The sequence below is a fragment of the Macaca thibetana genome, chromosome 10, assembly GCF_024542745.1.
Source record: "Macaca thibetana thibetana isolate TM-01 chromosome 10, ASM2454274v1, whole genome shotgun sequence".
In the NCBI taxonomy this organism is placed as follows: Eukaryota; Metazoa; Chordata; class Mammalia; order Primates; family Cercopithecidae; genus Macaca; species Macaca thibetana.
The window spans coordinates 88,560,286-88,579,598 of NC_065587.1; the positions used below are offsets into that span (position 1 = coordinate 88,560,286).

General features: G+C 44.9%; 2 protein-coding genes across 8 annotated transcripts in view; both read left to right on the forward strand.

The window, feature by feature from the left end:
* NAA20 (N-alpha-acetyltransferase 20, NatB catalytic subunit) overlaps positions 1 to 19,313 on the forward strand; it is a 710,789-nt gene that overhangs the window by 543,851 nt on the left and 147,625 nt on the right. The gene's annotated exons all lie outside the window — the stretch shown is intronic.
* RIN2 (Ras and Rab interactor 2) overlaps positions 1 to 19,313 on the forward strand; it is a 252,085-nt gene that overhangs the window by 118,811 nt on the left and 113,961 nt on the right. For 3 of the 7 annotated variants that reach the window (XM_050805778.1, XM_050805780.1, XM_050805785.1), the window contains one exon: positions 17,140 to 17,232. In XM_050805778.1, coding sequence (XP_050661735.1) covers positions 17,176 to 17,232 — 57 coding nt within the window. In that variant the 5' untranslated portion in view covers positions 17,140 to 17,175. Of the gene's footprint in view, positions 1 to 13,764; positions 14,351 to 14,782; positions 16,930 to 17,139; positions 17,233 to 19,313 lie in introns of those variants that run through there. The other 4 variants (XM_050805777.1, XM_050805779.1, XM_050805781.1 and 1 more) reach the window with 4 other exon arrangements.

Genomic DNA, 19,313 nt, shown 5'->3' on the forward strand with positions numbered 1-19,313 from the left:
GGTTTTTTTTTCAGTACAGACAGGGTTTCACCATGTTGGCCAGGCTGGTCTCAAACTCCTGACCTTGTGATACGCCCACCTCGGCCTCCCAAAGTTCTGGGATTACAGGCATGAGCCACTGTGCCCAGCCTAAATTTTTAAATTCTAAAAAAAATGAGTTAACTGGATGTGGTACTGCACACCTATAGTCCCAAGGGAGTCTGAGGCGGGAGGATCGCTTGAGTCCAAGAGTTTGAGGCTATAGTGAGCTATGATTGTGCCACTGCAGTCCAGCCTAAGCAACAGATTAAAATTTTTTAAATTTTGAATAAATAAAAAATGGGTTGCAAACAGGGAAGCAGAATGCTGGTGCAGGCCTGCAGGATGGAATGAAACAGACACAGACAGTGGTGATGCAGACATTTAAATCACCCAACACATTCCCAGCGGAATGTGTCCTTTGATGCAGGCCTGTAGGATGGAACGAAGCAGAGGCAGACAGTGGTGATGCACAGACATTTAAAGAGCTGCTGAAGCCATTAGGGTCGCCGCAGTCCAAGGTCTGAGTGAGTGCAGAGGATGGGAAGGAAGATGAGCGACGTTTCAACCAGAAGACTCAGCAGAACCGCAGAATGACTGATGTGAGGAGGAAAGTGAGAGCACAGCCGGGGTCCCTCCCTCTGAGGCTTTGAGCCTGGGGTTGTCATTAACAGAAGATGGAGCGACGACTTCAGGGGAACGGAATGTGAAGTGGAAAGTCTGCACTGGAAGCTAAATTTCAGAGAAAGAAACCAAAAATGACTGTTTCTCGTACTTTTTTCTAGACTGATATTTCAGAGTATAGGAAAGAAGGAAGAGGACTCCACAAACCCTTAGCTTTTTTGTTTTCTTTTTGTTTGATCCAGGCAAAATAAGTAGTTGCAATCCAGAAATAATGCACAGCTTTGCCACTGAAAGATCTGACATCTATACTCTGGTTGATCTTCAGGTCGTATAAATCTTTTGCCTTTGACTGAAAGATTTCATTTCTGTCTACTCTATGTGTATACCCCAATGAGATAATAAAGGGATAGACTACAATTTAAAAAAGGGAAGAGGAGAGAAAAGGAAAGACTCCTAACTAAGAGAAGAGGGCTTCACTGGAAAATAGGGTCTATGGAGAAAGCTGTGGTTAAAATGGAAGCTTCCAGATGTAGGGAGGGCTCATGTTATAGAGAGAGGTGCCACACAGACTACGACGGCATGACAGGCAAAATGGGGATATGTGAGTGAAAGCCCGTTATAAATCAAAATACCACATACTGGCCGGGTGCAGTGGCTCACGCCTGTAATCCCAGTACTTTGGGAGGCTGAGGCAGGCAGATCACTTGAGGCCAGGAGTTAGAGACCAGCCTGGCCAACATGATGAAACCCTGTCTCCACTAAAAATTTAAAAATTAATTGGGTGTGGTGGTGGGTGCCTGTAATTCCAGCTACTCAGGAGGCTGAGGCAGGAGAATTGCTTGAACCCAGCAGGGCAGAGGTTGCAGTGAGCTGAGATCGCACCACTGCACTCCAGCCTGGACAATAGAGACGCCGTCTAAAAAACAAACAAAACAAACAAACAAACAGAAAAACACATACCAAGTGTACTGGGGCATTCCTTCTTTTATAGCCAGACCCACCCATTTGGATTAGGCCAGTGAGGACTATAAAGAGTCCAGTTTGGCCCAGTTTGCTTTCCTGATTTCACCAAAAGCACTTATAGCCCTTCTGGAGAAGAGTAAGAAGATAAGGTCTTCAGGAAGATAAAAGCATTAACTTCTAACCATCCCCCCTTGCTGGAGATGCTATTACAGCCACCCAAAGAGAGGGACACCTTGTTTTACCAAGAAACTCAGCTTCTGGGTGATTCTCAGGCATGTTACTGTTTTCCTATTATCTGCAGTAACTCGAGGTCAATGGATGCTGATTGCAGAGGGTTCATAACATTACCCCAGCCCCAGAGAAAGTGTGCATATCTCAGACACAAGGCAGAGGTAGTTTTCAGTGCTTACTGGATACGTTTTGACTCCCAAGACAAGAATGTTTGGAGGGGAAGGGCATCTGGTTTAGAATTGAGAACGAGATTTCAGGAGTCTAAGACAGTGGGTTCATAGTGCAGGGTTAGAGTGTTGTAGACTCGCCCCGTGAAAGAATCATAAGGCAGAGGAAGGAGCACAAGAGCCAGGATGCTTCTCAAGAGAGAGCCTGACCTCTTCGCTGGAATTCAGAGCTAGAGAGAAATTAGATTGCAATAGGGCTGTTGAACCTTAGCCCACCTGCTTTCTGCAAGTACCACAGCGATGTAACTAGGCCCACACAGGACCGAACCTTATGCTTCTGCAAACCAGGAATGGATGGAGGATGGGAGAGGACCAAAAGCAGTGGTGGGGCTGGGCACAATCGTTCATGCCTGTCATCTCAGCACTTTGGGAGGCTGAAGCGTGAGAATCACTTGAGCCCAGGACTTCAAGACTAGACTGGACAACTGTAGAGACCCCTGTCTCTACAAAAAAGTCAAAAAATTATCCAAGTGTGGTGATGTACACCTGTAGTCCCCGCTACTGGAGAGGCTGAGGTGGGAGGATCACTTGAGCCTGGGAGGTTGAGGCTGCCATGAGCCATGATTATCCCAGTGCATTCTAGTCTGGGCGACAGAGTAAGACTGTCTCAAAAAAGAAAAATAGTAGCGGAAGCTGTGTCCATTCAGTTGTGAGCCCTAAGATGGTCCTACTTGCCACCCAGTAGTCCCCTAACACTTGAGATGTGTACTTTTTCCTATCCTAGCCTCATTCCTCCTCGTGGAAGGAGAAATTTTTGGAGCAAACCAGTTGTGCCAGTCTTGGGCCCACATCCCCTCACTGCCTCACCCATGCTCGCAATGCCCAAAGCTCTGGAATCTCTGCACGCATGGCCCAAGCCTGCTTCCACTGCCTGGCAGGCTGTCTCCCAAGCCCCTGGGCCCACGGGCTCACTCTGCTCCTGGAGTAGCATCTGTAGGCTGAAAAGTGTGGGAGGGAATGAAGGATGCACAGTGCTTGGACATCAAGGATGGGGTATCCCCAGAGCTAGTGGAGGTAGAAGAGAGGTAACAAACCTTGAGGCAGGTTCAGGGTCACCCCATGTCCCCATGTTCAGGGACAAAACACTGACAAGTCTGAGAATTTTAAATGTAAACCAGGTTTCCCAAGTCCTCATAAAGGCACGTGTGTCATGGTAGGAGAATAGAACATATTTTAGTTAACAGTTTGTTCTCTTGATGTGTAATTTCTTAATATTGAGACATAAAGTATATGTGAACTTCCATCTGTCCTCTTGCCTCAGTCCCTGAAAATGTCAGTGTCCACCCTGCATCCTCATGGGTGGCATGAAAACCCAGACACGGGCAATGGCGCTGTCTCTACTGTCCGCTCAGGCCATCCATCCACGGGCCCGCATGACCCTCCATGCTTTACTCTGTTCTCCATAATCTGACTCTTTGGCTATCATTATGACCCAAAGCAGTCTCTCTCGGACATGAGTTTGTACCCACCCTCAAATAGTCTCAATGGATAAGCGCTAATCCTGCTTCCTCCCCTGTACCTTGGGCTCCACGCTAACCACACCTGCCCTGTCTGACACCACTGCCATGGGAAGGAGTCAGACGTCTGAACAAGAGGATAGGGTGAGGTAGACCATTGAGAGGAAAACCCTAAGCTTCAGAGAACCTGCAGAACCTAGCAGAAATTTTTTGGTAGTTGCAAATACTGCAAAACTGAATAATAGGAAACTGGATTTGTGAAATATCCTATGTCCTTGTCACTCCTAACAAAAAAAAAACCTGAATGCCATTTGTCAGCCAAGACAGACTTTTAAAGATGCCTGAACTTCTGAGGCACAATTGCCGCCACCAAAACCACCTTTTGGTGATCGCGACAGATATGTCTGAAAGCATTACGTGGATTTTCATGACTCTTTCACAGACACACAAAATACTAAGTTATTTTGGAGAACTGTTTCTTTCTTTATGCTTTTCCCTTGCTAATTTCTGGAGTCTGGTTGTGTGATGGTATTAAATATTAATACATATTATTAGCACATTTACCATGTATAGAAGGTGTCATGGTATGTTGTTATTTTGATATTAGCCACTGTGCTTCCGCTGACTGTCCACAGGGAATCTGTGGGCTTACAAGGAAGACATTCTTCAGAGGAGGCCATCTGTTCTCCAACCCACTTCCTAAGAGAAAGCATGGGAATTTTAAGGCTCTAATCCTACAGCACGTGGATGCAAGGACATGCACAAACATGCAGTGTGGTCAGTTTGCTTCAGTGGTAGATATATTTCACTGGGAGTTTTGCACTTGTTCCCGTGGACTTTTTTCATTGTGTGATCTTCAATGCTGATGTGTTGTCTTGGACAAACACCCAGAGACTTCTCTAGAATTGCAATTCGTGTAAAAATGAAAGGGTTGAGAAACATGATTGGCTAGGGACTTGTAGGGAGCAAAGTAGGTTTGTATGCTATAGAGAGAGGAAAGATCTTCAGATCATAGAACTCTGTAAGAAAAATCCAACAACAGAGAGAACACATAGACTCCCTAGACTCTTTTATTTCTTTGGTATTTCAAAGTGATATGAAAAAAATATATTTTTTTTTCCAGGCCAGGTGCAGTGGCTCATGCCATTCCAGCACTTTGGAAGGCCGAGGCGGTCAGATCACTTGAGGCCAGGAGTTTGAGACCAGCCTGGCCAACATGGCAAAACTCTGTCTCTAATAAAATTACAAAAATCAGCTGGTCATGGTGGTGCACACCTGTGATCTCAGCTGGTGACTGAGGCAGCAAGAGAATTGCTTGAACCGGGAAGGTGGAGATTGCAGTGAGCCGAGATCGCGCCACTGCACTCCAGCCTGGGCAACAGAGTGAGACTCTGTCCCAAAAAAAAAAAAAAAGTTTTTTCCAGCATGTTTTGTGAGTTTACAGCATGGTATGTGTGTTGTTGGCATTTTATCTGATCTAGTGATTCTTAAAGATAAGCGTGGTTCTTCCTATCATCTTATGCTTTAGAGGAAGTCATTCTTGGTTTTTTTTTTTTTTTTTTTTTTTTTTTGAGACAGTGTCTCACTCTGTTACCTAAGCAGGAGTGCAGTTGCATGACTAATGCAGCCTTGACCTTCCAGGCTCAAGCGATTCTTCCACCTCATCCTCCTGAGTGGCTGGGACCACAGATATATGCCACCATGCCCGGCTAATTTTTTGTAGAGATGAGGTTTTGCTGTGTTGCTGGGCTCAAGCGATCCTCCTGCCTTGGTCTCCCAAAATGCTGAGATTATAGATGTTAGCTGCCGCACCTAGCTGAAAAAGTCATTCTTTAAAAACCCTTTTCAGCCTGGATGACTTCTTTGTAAAATCCTATGCGCTTACTCATTCAGCAAACATTTACTGAGCACATACGTACCAGGCAGCACGTAAGGTATTAAAGACGCTACTGTGAACAAGCAGATGAGATCTCTAATGTCTGGTTCCATAAAGGAAGATCTTTTCTTCTTCTCCTCTTCAACCTCCATAGAAATGGAACCCACTAAGTCTAAAATAACAGACCGAACATATGGCTTCCTTTAACTATTCCCGATGGCAGCATTTCACTTGGTTAAGATAAGAGCCAGAAATATTTTATGTCCTACTAGTGACAAATAATGTGGTTTCATGGATAAAGCACTGGTTTCAGTCTGGAGATCTAGTTTCTTACTTTTGCTATCTTTTATTACTTAAGTGTATGAAGAATCAAATAAAATCCACCTCTTCGGAGACCTTGTGGTTTAGAATTGGTGAATTAAATATAGTGGTGACCTGGAATTGGTTCTCCCTGCTCACTAGAGCTGTTTGTTAGATTTTCATGCATTTTCCAAGTCTGTTGATGTCACACTGGTAGCTTGAAACCAGCCATGATGGGAGTATTTACACCACAAAATAGCCAAATGCTAAAACTCACGGCTTTTATTTCCCAGAAAGCCAGTTGTTAAACATTTTCCTGCCCATCACTAAATAAAGAGAAGGGTCAACACCCTAATGGTGAAGGGGAAAGTTTGGAAAGACATCAGCATATTCATGGTCAAAATGAAGGAAAAGAAGCAAATGAGTACGTAAGATTCCAGGCAAGATGTATCCTAGAGGCTAATTTATTATATAGGGATGATGTTCCTCTCTTTTTCCTTCATAGCACTGGTTGTCATAACATTTCGACCCAGAACATTGTATTTTATTGATTTATTTTTAAATAGAGACAGAGCCCCTCACAGGGTCACCCAGGCTGGAGTGCAGTGGGTGCAGTCTGAGCTCACCGCAGCCTCAATCTCCTGGGCTCAAGAGATCCTCCCTCTTCAGCCTCCCAAGTAGCAGCTGGAGTTACAGGTATGCACCACCACACCGGCCAATAGACCCAGGACATTTTTATGTAACCATGCGGACTTTGTTTAGTTCTTTACTCCACTGATGACATAGGCTGTTAGTAAACAAAACAAAAACATTGATAGAATAAACAGTATTATGTTTAGAATTTCAGTACTCCATTGCTGGGCCAAAGAATATTCCTAGAGTTTCTGTGGAATTGCTTCTACTTTCCTTACTGACTGTCTAAGAATTACAAAATCACTAGTATTGTAGCCATTTCATAATGAAATGGGTGAAGATGCACTCAACAGAATTTGTGATAGATCCAAACATGAATTGATGAATTATATCTTGTTTGTAATTTTGGAAAGTGAAAAAAACTTGGTCTGAGAAAAATGATACTGATAGAAGAAAACCTGATGACAGCTGTCCCTAACTGTGGACAGTCACACTTGTTATGTACTAAAAAGTGACAGAAGCATCAATCTTACAAAATTCGGACATTCCAAATGTAACCGAGAAAATTTGGAACTTCATAGAAATAATGAAAACAGCCAACACCTCACAGGGCAGGAACCTTCAACGGTAAAGTTTCATGAAGACAAAAATACTTTGGATCTATCACTTCTCTTTTACAAAGTTTACAAGGGAAGTATTCATTCCTGAAACTATTTTCTATAAAATTAAAATTAACTGAATAGCTTTATGAAAAAACAGACTCTCAACCTTCATACCACACACAAAAATTAATTTGAGATGGATCATAGATCTATGCATAAAAGCTAAAACTGATCGGGTGCGGTGGCTCACACCTGTAATCCCAGCACTTTGGGAGGCCAAGGCAGGCAGATCACCTGAGGTCAGGAGTTCAAGACCAGCCTGACCAACATGGCAAAACCCCATCTCTACTAAAAATACAAAATTAGCCAGGTGTGGTGGTGGGCGCCTGTAATCCCAGCTACTCGGGAGGCTGAGGTAGGAGAATCGTTTGAACTCGGGAGGTGGAGGTTACGGTGAGCTGAGACCGTGCCACTGCACTCCAGCCTGGGCAACAAGAGTGAAACTCCATCTCAAAAAAATAAAAAAAAGCTAAAACTATAAAGTTTTTAAAACAAAACATAGAATCCTTAACAGCTTTAAGTTCTTATATTAGAAAAGAAGAAAGATACAAAATTAAAATAGAACTCAGAAAAGTTTTAAGCAATTTAACTGTACTGTTTAAGAGAAAGGACCAATGAGTTAAGATGGTTTGCTTGGGAAAATACGTTCTCCATGAAAATTATCAATATTGGTATAATTCCAATTTAAATATCAGTGTTTATTAAACATGAAGTTAAAATATCCTTTGAGGTCACAAAGACCAGATATAAATAACAACGTAAAAACATTTTTACAACAGTCCGTAACTGCCCCACAATCAGAAAAACAGAATTAATTGCATTTCATTCAAGTCAGAAACTTAAAAAGAGAGAGAGGGGGAAACATAGCAAAGCCTCCACTCACCTTTGCAGGGTGACAGGAGAAATCAAAGTATGGCTCTTGTCCATCTTCGTCATCCCTAAGTTGAAGCATCTTCCCTCAGATGGTCCACAGGTCTCCCTCTACTGTATTCATCTAAGAAACCCCGTCAGAGGTGACAGCTGCAAGTACTGTTTTGGTTTGGTGGGCTTCTTCTTTATCAGTGTGGGCTTTAGTTGATTCCAAGATCTTTGAAGTAAACATCTGATTGGATGATAGTAAACATCTCAAAGTTCTGCCTGCCTCTGAGAACTCAGGGTGTCCTTCATCCTTCGGATGCTGTCCTGGTCAAAATGCGTTTGATGGAAGGGAATATAAGTCTATCCAAAAGGCTCAAGACTCTTCATTGCACATTTAACCTTCACCACTGCCACACACATCCTGTGGTCCAATGGTCTCTCATATCTATTCACTCAAGGTATCTGTTCCCCATAAATTGAGCTGTCATATGAGTTTGTAGGAGCCAAGGAGAAATTTCCCCTTCACTCTCTGAAGGCTGGATGAAAGACTGACCGACAAAAGGCAGGTTAAGAGGAGAAATGGCACAAACATTTATTAACATGCCCAAGGGAGAACTACAGAGTGGTCACCCCCACCCCGCTATGGGGCTCAGAAGCTTGTATGCCATCTCGAGGTTACAGAAAGAATGGATTTTGGATGGTGGCAAAATAGGTGATGAGAGGGGCAGAAGAGGAGGCCTGGCTAGCAAAGGTGGTCTCATCAGGCAGAGGAAACCTCCCAGGTAGCAGCTCTCAGAAAGAAGAGATGGGAAATGGTTCTTTCCCACCTTTGATGGTGCCAGCCTCTCAGTTCATCTTTCCTACATCTGGACAGGGGAGGACCTCAGAGGAAACCTGGCTGCATCCCCAGAAAAGACAGCTTTTTAGCTATTCTTAGATTTCCAGCCCTTCTGAATAGCCATCTTGAAAGATGTCAAAGAAGTATATTTTGGGGTGAAATATTTTAGTTTCCTTCAGTTTCAAATCCAGCTTTCAGGCATAAGCACTTACTCTGTGACTCTTAACTCTAGTCTGGGCCATTGTCCATCCCCAGTCCAATCAGTTGATGGTAGGGCCGGGCAGAATCACACCTGCTACAGATCGGGCACAGGGGTGAGTCCCTTTCACTCACACAGGGCATCTGAGTGAGGAGAGCAGGTCCACAGGCCCTGGTCAACTGGAAGGACCTGCATTCTGCCTAACAGAATCCTCAGAGTGAGCCATCTGGGGCCATACTGGAAGGATAACTCAGGGTGGCCAGAGAAGCCTGACATCTACATTTGATGTGCAGTGTTCTGATTTTGTAAAGTGGCCAACTGCACCCAGTCCTTCGCATATTCCTGGATATAGCATCCCCATGCACGCTGCCCTGATTGCCAGCTGCCACCTTTATATGAGGGCTCTCTTTGGCTGCTACAGCCCATTCTACCCATGCAGGGACTTGCTGGAAGTTCTGGTGAACTAAGACCCTCTGGAAGCAGCTCTCAGTCAATGACTCAGGAGAGTTGGTGGACAAATACCCCAGCTCTCCACTTGCCTCACTTGAGACAGTTCGGATGCATGGCTGTCACTGACTCCCAGGGCTCCCCTGAGGGACTAGAGTCCACTGCTCACAGTGGTTCCTTGCTTGGTTATGCACCTTGTATTGGTTGCCCTCCCTTCCCTTTGTCACAATCCCATACCCTACAAGTGTTACCTGAAGTCACCACTGAGAAACTACCTGGGCATGAATCTCTGTCTTGGGATCTGGAGACAGTTAATTTAGAAACATTTTAAATGCAGGCAGGGCACAACGGTTCACACCCGTTATCCCAGCACTGGGAGGCCAAGGCTGGCAGATCACTTGAGGCCAGGAGTTCAAGAGCAGTCCAGCCAACACGGTGAAACCCTGTCTCTTCTATAAATACAAAAATTAGCTGGGCATGGTGGTGCACACCTGTAGTCCCAGCTACCTGGGAGGCTGAGGCACAAGAATCACTTGAACCCCGGAGGTAGAAGTTGCAGTGAGCCAAGATGGCGCCACTGCACTCCAGTCTGGGCAACAGAGCAAGACTCTGTCTCAAAATAAATAAATAAATAAATAAATAAATAAATAAATAAATAAATGCATTACTTAATATATTGTGTCTGCAGTGTGGACTCAATCCAAAAGCTGCCAGATTACAACCTCTAATGAAAAATAATCACCTACATAGACTCTTTTACCATCATAGACAGAGAACCTTGGAAAAGAAAGCTCTAAACTCAAGTGCTAACAGGTTGATGAGTAGACCCTGAGGAAGTCCCAGAGTGTGTGGCTTCTTTGTCCATGGGATTCTGTGGATTAAGAGCTGAGCTGGCTTATGACACTTCTGCATTGTATCGTATGAAGTTACTGCACGCGTTTGTTGTGTGACCACTGATCACGTGGAGCTTTTCGAGTGAGGAGGTTTGGAAATATTGTTGACCCTTGAACAACATAGGTTTTCAAACTGCACTAGTCCATGTATACACAAATTTTTTCAATAAACACTTCTGGGGGAGATTTGCACCAATCTGAAAAAAACACAGAAGTTGTGTAGCCTAGAAATACTGAACAAATTAAGAAAATGCTAAATATCTTATGAATGCATAACATATGTGTTAATTGGCTGTTTGTGTTATCAGCAAGGCTTCTCTGATCAATCGTAGGCTCTTTGTAGTTAAGTTTTGGGGAGTTAAAAGTTGTACTCAGATTTTTGACAGCTCGGGGGCTCATAACCCTTACCCCATCCATTGTTCAAGGGTCAACTGTATATAGACTTTTCAATGACCTTGTGGGAGCCAAGGGATAGCTACCCCTCTTTCCATGCTCAGTCATATTCCAAGTGAGTAGAGTCCATCAGCCCTGAGGCCTGGGCCACGGGTGCAGGAGAAGTCATCAGTCAAGAGAGGAATAAGGGATGCCTGCAGGGGTGGGGAAGAAGGATGCCGCAGGAGGCTAATTCTTAAATGGCCCAAGGGGAAAAACGAGGGCATTGGCTAGGAGATGAGAGAAGTTTCCTACTCTATAAAGGGAGGACTTTTTTTTTCCCCTGGTCTCACTCTGTTACCCAGGCTGGAGTGCAGTGGAGCGATAATGGCTCCCAGCACCTTTGACTTCCTGGGCTCAGGCAGTCCTCCTGCTTCAGCTTCCCAAGTAGCTGGGACCCTAGGCACACACCACCATGCCTGGCTCATGCTTTTATTATTATTTGTAGAGACAGGGTCTCCCTATGTTGCCTGGGCTGATCTTGAACTCCTGACCTCAAGTGATCCTCCCATCTCAGCCTCCCAAAGTGCTGGGATTACAGGCATGGGCCACCATGTCCAGCCAGAAAAGGAGGACTTTCTAACCAGCAGAGGAGCTGCCTGTTGCCCTCGGGTGGCCACATGGCCAGTAGCTACATGGGCACCAGCAGGGCTTCTGTGGTGTGGACGTGGTGAGAGTTTCTATGAGTTTGCGAACCAGTTTTCCAAGGAAAGAAGGGATGGACTTCCAATGGAATTAGCCCCATTTACAGGCCAGTCCTGTAAGTGGCAGAAATCAGTTTTACCCACCCCACTCCACAGCACCTTGTTAAAAAAAAAAAAAAAAAAAGGTTACTCTCAGCAAAATTGAGGCACTGGATATTGTTCCTAATTCCATTTTTTAAATACTTTTTAATTTTTTTATGTTAAAGATAGGGTCTCACTATATTGTCCAGGCTGGTCTCAAACTCCTGGCCTCAAGCAATCCTTCTGCCTTGGCCTCCTAAAGTGCTTAGGATTATCGGGATACAGGCATGAGCCACAGCACTCGGCCAACAATAGTTTTTAAATAGGATTAGAACCAGGCTTAGTGGTTTACTCCTGTAATCCCAGCACTTTGGGAAGCCAAGGTGGAAGGATTGCTTGAGGCCAGGAGTTTGAGACCAGCCTGGGCAACATAGGGAGGGAGACCTGGTCTCTACAGAATAAAAATAAAAAGATGAGTTGAATGTGGTGGCACACACTGGTAGTCTCAGCTTTTGGGAGACTGAGGCGGGAGAATCACTTTAGCCCAGGAGGTCGAGGTGCAGTGACCGTGACTGCAGCAATGCACTACAGCCTGGGCAACAGAGTGAGACCCTGTCTCAAAAACAATAATTAAAATTAAAATTAAAACACTGTTGCTGAGTAAGGGGGCTGGGAATACAGTTCTTTGCATATGACTTCTTTCTTTCTCATAAATTAGCTTCTCTTTTCAATGAAAAGTTTTCGTGACCTTCAAACTTAACATTTTTTTAAAAAATGACTGTTCGGCAAGGGAAAACCTGTGTCAAGCAGTGATCCAAGACACTTGAAAAATTTCTTTTAATTCACATAGTTCAAATTGTCAAGTCCGATCCTGGAATAACATTTTTCTGTCCAACGTGTAAAATATTGGGTAATACAAAGATAATTATGGAAATATTCAGAGAACTTCCCTGGACCCAGATACACAGCCACCTCCACTTCCTCCTACCTCTCTTAGAAAAAAACAAAAAGCATTAAAAGGAGAGATGACCTGTCTCCCTGGGAGCTCATTAAGGGGCCAGGCAAAAAAGTGAGATACATTTCTTAGATTCGGACTTGACCTGACAGGTCCCCTAGGGTGAGTCACTTTTTCCTATTTTGGTCAATTTGACTGTAAAATAATTACAGTAACGAGGTCTTGTTTACTGAGACTGAAGTCAGTGCTGCCTCGCCTCATTCAACAGCTAGAAAGAGAAACTGAAGGCTGTGATTAGAAAGCTTCTATAGCCAACCTCAGGCAGTGCGGATTCGAGAATCCAGGACTTGAGTACCCTAAGTGTCTTTTAAGTCAGACCTGTGAGTAGTGGAATCCAATATAATTGCTTTTGCTGCTTCTCTTGTGGGTTTGCACTTGTAACCTAAAGTAAATAAAATAGGATAAAATAGAAAGCTGGGGTGGGGGCAAGGGGAGAAGAGATTGGGCTGATGTTGGTCAAAGGATACAAACTTTCAGTTCAGAAGGAGGAATAAGTCCAAGAGCTGTATTGTGCAACACGGTGACTGTAGTCAAAACCAATGTATTGCATATTTGAAAATTGCGGCCGGGCGCAGTGGCTCATGCCTATAATCCCAACACTTTGGGAGGCCGAGGCAGGCAGATCACTTGAGGTCAGGAGTTCAAGACCAGCCTGGCCAACGTGGTAAAACCCCATATCTACCAAAAAATACAAAAATTAGCCAGGCATGATGGTGCACGCCTGTAATCCTGGCTACTTGGGAGGCTGAGGCAGGAGAATCCCTTGAACCCTGGAGGTGGAAGCTGCAGTGAGCTGAGATCATGCCACTGCACTGCAGCCTGGGCAACAAAGTAAGACCCTGTCCCCCACCCCTCCCAAAAAAAAAAGTAAAAAGAAAAGAAAAGAAAATTTTCAAAGAGAGGAGATTTTAAGTGCGCAAGTGCACTCAGGACAAGTAAAAAGCATATGAGGTAATACATATGTTAATTAGCTTCACTTAGCCATTCTGCAATATGTATACCTATGTATTTCAAGATGTCATGTTGTATACCATAAATATATACAATTTTTACTGGTCAATTAATAAAATAAAATCCTTGACTCAAAATAGGAACGTCACTTTGGACTAAAGAAATTAAGAGAAGAAAAGAGGAGCAGAGGAGATGGGATGGGAAGGGTGGAGAAGGGAGAGTAGAGGTGGGCGGGGAAGGGGCGAGCGGGGAGGGAAGAGGAGGGAACAGTCCTGTCCTTAATGCTTCTCGAGCTCTCTATCTTGCCAAGATCTGGCCTGTGGCCCAGCACAGCAAAAACTGGAAGAGTGCCCGTGACTCAACCCAGTTCCATTGATCAGTGAACTGGAAATCGGGGACTCTGTGTTTCAACCCCAGTCGGCCAGCCCACAGCCAGGGTCCAGGTGGCGGCCTCAGCTCCTGGCCTCAGTGGCTGTCGGTAGAATGGGTTGGAGAACCAGCCTCCAGCAGTCTCACATAGCAAGCAGGCAGCGCAGCCTGGAACCCAGCCAAGGGACGCAGGAATCCTTTCTGTTTTTTAAGGACAGACTTTGCTTTACCACAGCGGTCGCTCTTGGGGCCACACGGAAAGCCACCACTAAGTTTACTATAAAGTGACAGAGGCTGGTGTCTCTGGGAGAATGAGGAATAGTCACTTCCTGCCTTTGTCCATTAGTGCCGACCAAAGCGACCAGCTCCGTTTACATTCTTTCAGTGGTGTTGTTGAAAAGGCTTGGCAGCTCCCAAATGTTTGCAGTGTCCTTAGTCCTATGAGGGCTGCCTCCTTCTTCTCTTTTTTTTTTTTTTTTTTTTGCTAGCTTTTAGCTAGTATCTGGAAAGATCTACCAGACGTGTTGGACTCATTTTCTCAAGAATCCACTTTACCCTTCAGGGAAGCCAGGAAAAGAACACGCTTCCAACCGGTACAAGTCTGGAGGAATTTCACAGCCTCTCAAACTACGGTACCCTTTTTGTTTCTTAGTCCAGCCTGTTACTGGGGTGGTTTTAGGAAGAAGCTGCTGGGGTGACATCTGTGGGGAGGCATGGGGAACCGCAGGTGAAAAGAAGTTATTGTTTTAAATTGTATTAGATTGCTGGCAATATTGAGTCAAGGTGTCTAAGGTTATGGTTTGGGGAAGAAAACTATAGCTAACTATAGCTACTACGGAAAGATTTTAAACCAGAACTTCTTTGGGGCCCTTAAGAACTTTTCTTTATTTTTTTTTTATTTTATTTTTTTTTTTTTTGAGACAGAGTGTTACTCTGTCGCCTAGGCTGAAGTGCAGTGGTGTGATCATGGCTCACTGTAGCCTCAACCTCCTGGGCTCAAGTGATCCTCCCTCCTGAGTAGCTGGGGCTACAGGAGCATGCCACCACGCCCATCTAATTTTTTTTTTTTAATTTTTTGTAGAGACAAGGTCTCGCTATGTTGCCCAGACTAGTCTCAAACTCCTGGGTTCAAGTGATTCTCCCACCTTGGCTTCCCAAAATGCTGGTCATGAGCCACTGCACAGACCAAGAACTTTATTTTTCTGATCAAGAACTTTATTTTTAAAAATAATATGAGCTATGTACTGTCTGCTTGAACTATTGGATGGCCCCCAGCATTTAATCCTGTGGGAGGTACGTGCTGCTGCACCTGGCAGTGTGTTCCTGTCACCTGCTCTCATTTCCCTCTTGGAGCAGCTTATGAAGGAGAGATGCCACCTGCATCTTTTGAAATGTGATGGATCTGCCTGCCCTGAGCAGAATCCAAACTGGATGGTGAACTGAGGACTGCTGGAGGTGAAAGTGTGCACATGCAGGTTTCAGGCAGCTAATTAAAATAAACTAGTACACTTCTGGAACCTAAACTGCTCCAATGCTATAGGCAAAATTCCCTGCCTGCCGTGGCTCATCAGAAAGAGTTTGTATATGGAAAACTTCAGAACAGAACAAAGAAACTTAAGTCTGGATGAGGAATGAAGTCTTGGCTGTCTTTTCGCAATTCCTGAACTGCCAGGTGACATCAAATCCCCTGCCGAAAAAAAGTCTGACATAAAAAGAATTCCAGACATTAGGCCTGGCTTAAAGCAGGGTATGCTTTTTTATGTGTGTGCTTCTGGGTCTAAACAGGTCATGGTTTGCTCCCCAAGGTGACAGGGTGGCTCCATTCCGCCCCTAGTTCTGAGCACGGCACTGTGATTTCTTTCTGGAGTCGCTGCAACCTGTGGCCTTTGCTAATGAGTGATGAACCCCGAACCTGAACTTCTAGAGTCAGCAAATCACACACTGCCTTCTCAGGAGGTTTCTGGAACGTTGGCCTTCATCCCAGCAGGATCACAAGTGGAAAGAAACACAGAGAAGACACCGTCGAATCTTTAAAGTGGCCACAGCACGGAGCAATGACACAAAGAGACGATGGTTCTGGAAGGAGGGGTGGGATGCTCTGTGTCATTCTTGTTTTCTAGATGGGATTCCGTGCAGAGGTCATCACCACTCACTGTGAGTGCAAGCAGGGGGCAAATCATGGGGCCGAAAAAAAACCTCCCTGCAAAGATCCTTGCTCACTCACTCATATGCACTTCTCAGCTATAAATTCATGCTTTTCCACTTGTTGAAACATCCCTAACCGTCGCCCTCAATGTCCTGTTTGTGTCGCTGGCTCTCTGCCACTCAGCTAATAATGAAACAGCCTCAGTGAACCTGCAGCAGCAGCTGCCTTAGCTTCGGTGCCTACCCAGCCCTGCAGCTGAACCACTTTGAATATTCCTTGATGGTGCAAGAGACAGTCTCACTATTTCCTTCACTGGCCCTCCTCTGTGTCCGTCACGGTTGGCATGAGCTACATCCTGTGCATGTCATGGCGAGAAGGGATGAATGAGGAAGGACAGGGTGGTTTTATACTAGATCCTGGGACAGTCACTGGGTAAGGAAGGGTCTGGGGGTGCTCCCTTTAATGCACAAAGGCCTGAGCCAGGTCAGCTGGCAGAGGTGCATATATGTTTAACTTAGAACTGAATGTTGAAGGCTTTGTGGCCCAAAGGGGAGAATTATTGGGATCTGATGCCCTAGCAGGGGAAATTCCAAGCCCCGAAAGCCGCAGTTGGAATTCAGAACCGTGTTGTTACCCTGCCTCTAAGTTTTCCTCTACGTTCAACTCCCCTTTTTTGGATGATTGTGAAGCTGTTTACATGTTGTCCTCTTCCGTGAACTGATCCCTGTAAACAGTGACAGGATTTTATCCAAATATTTCTGATTTCTAAGGGAAAACTAGAGCGATTACTTCCCAGTGCCCTTCTGTTGACCTTGCCTGGGGGAGAGGCCTGCAGAACTAAGGATGACCTCACCCCCTTCCAGCAGGATTTCCTGGGATGTACAGAACCTCCTTCTTCAGCTGTCCCTCTGTGATCAGCCACAGTCAATCTATAAGCTTTCAGAGCAGATGATGGGCACATCTAATATTGGTTCCATTCACATTTCAGCGCGAGGTCAAACACAAAGTAATCATTATGCTTCCTGGAATCCCAAGGACCTTCTACGTCAGCGGCAGCGGTGGGAGGTGGGCTGGCGAGGTGGGGCCGTCTAGGAACTGTGCTGGTGGGGACAGGAAATTGGGCTGAAGGGAGATGTAAGGGCTTGGTGAGAAATAAATGGCACTGTGTTGTTGACGGAAAAAGATCTTGGCAGGACTGTTGTTGTGAGTGTTCTGTGGCTTAGAAAGGAATTTCCTACAGGCTGGACTAACCATTAAAAATGTCTCTACCTTCAGGAGTCCCCGGCGTGCAGTGGAGCCCCGCTGGGGGAAATGTCAGCTTGGACCATGGGCGCCCGCGGTCTGGACAAGCGAGGAAGTTTCTTTAAGGTAAAAGAAGCCTTGATTGGGATCTCAAATCGTCAGCTTGCTGCCTTAGCCTGGGAGCTGCGGTGCTCCGTGGAGCTGCTGAGGGAAGTCTGCTCTCTCAGCCAGCGCCGGCTAAGGGAGCTTGCCTGAGCCTGGCCGCTGATTGTTACCAGGGCTTATAACAGGTTGCGGGGTCTGTGATTTAGTGCTTTCATACAGGCACGGGACTTGGGCACGGACAGGGGCCGCGCTGCGCAAGACGGATGAGGCTGTCTTTATCTGAGAGCTGCTCAGTTTGTCCTTTTCCAGCTGCAGGGTTTTATGGTGGACGCTGGACTTTGCTTTCCAGTGAATCAGTGCTGTCGTCCATGTGTTCTCTCCTTGGCTTGTTTGTATGAATCACTGAAGGGCTCCAAAACAAAAACAAAAACAAAAACAAAAACAGCTTCCTGGGCCTCACCTTAGAATGATGAAATATTATTTTCTGGAATATTTTATCAAGCATCCCCAAAGGCTTCTTATGATAACGAGAAAGCATGATTACAACTGTCTAACTCTTCTGTGTTCATATTGATGTTAATGGGACTAAATTACCTTGCGAGCTTAATGAGATAAGATTTTAAATGGGTGTTTTATGTACTCTGTGTGTGTGTATTTAATGAAGACTTGGTGGTCGCTTCTAATTTACACTTGGGAATCAATTCCCCTCTTGTGGCTTTTTGCTTTGTTTCCTTTCATTCGCCCTCGAATTAAGGCATCCTCAGTATAGAAAATTTTGAAAATACAGAATTATGTTTAAAAAGGTAGAAAAATGGAAGTAAAATATGCACTTGAAATCTGTCATAGGCAGGTGTTCCAACACCAGGTCTTGTCCCCAGAGGAGGAAGATGGAGGAGATTTTATTACTGAGGACAAGTGACTATGTTTAACAATTAACCAACCTTTATGGGATGGAAGTATCTATTAACATTTATTTGTATGTTTCCTGTTTCCAAGAGACCAAAACTGATATATGGTGTCAACTGTTGACTCTACAAAAAAAGTCCATCAGAAGAACCTACTGATAAAGCAAAGTTCATGAGATTTACTGAAATAAGGAAGAACATCACCAGGACACAGTCTTATTCATGCCTAAGCCAGGGGAGATTAAGAGGCAGATTTATAGGATTCCGGGATCTAGGTCCAAGTCCTTCAAGCTGCATTTTTCAAGGTGGAGAACTAATTTGATTTCGGTGACGTCTATGCCACAATAGCTTGGGATTGGTGGATACAGCAAGACTAGGATATTGAAGTGGCTCTTGACAAGTAAACCCTTGTTTGATAAGTGAGCTGTTTTCCCAGGTGAACAAAATTGTTTGCCAGGACAAATTATTGTGTAGACATTTCCCGCAGCAAACAGTGAAGTTATTTATTGGTTTACAGCCTTAATTTTCTGGGCAAGAAGATCCTGGAAGAAAGAGTTAAGTTATGTTGACACAGATGGTCTCAATTATCAATCCTAATCGTTAAGCTTTGCAGACAATCTCAATTCTCAAATGATTTACTCAGTTTTGATCAAACCTGTATAACCTCCACCCACAGGAGGCAGATGAGAGCAAGGACCTCCTCAAGTCCCCTGTAGATCAAGAGTTAAGCCCACCAGATTGCCCGATTGTCATCCTCCAGGTTGCATCTGATGCTGAGATATTTATTTTCCCCTGTTAAGAGGGATGATCCAAAACCTCTCCTTAACCCAAAGCACTGTCTAGATCAGCCTAAATATTGACTAGTCCATAACTACCACCTTATGATGGTCAGGAAGCACAGTGGAGCTGTATCTTACATAGCAGTTAAATTTTAAAGTCAAGTCAAAAGAAGAAAATGGAGGCCTGCCACGGTGGTTCACGCCTATAATCCCAGCACTTTGGGAGGCCGAGGTGGGCGGATCACTTGAGGTCAGGAGCTTGAGACTAGCCTGGCCAACATGGCGAAACCCTGTCTCTACCAAAAATACAAAACTTAGCTGGGTGTGGTGGCCTGCACCTGTAATCCCAGCTACTTAGGAGGCTGAGGCAGGAGAATCGTTTGAACCTGGGAGGCGGAGGTTGCAGTGAGCCAAGATC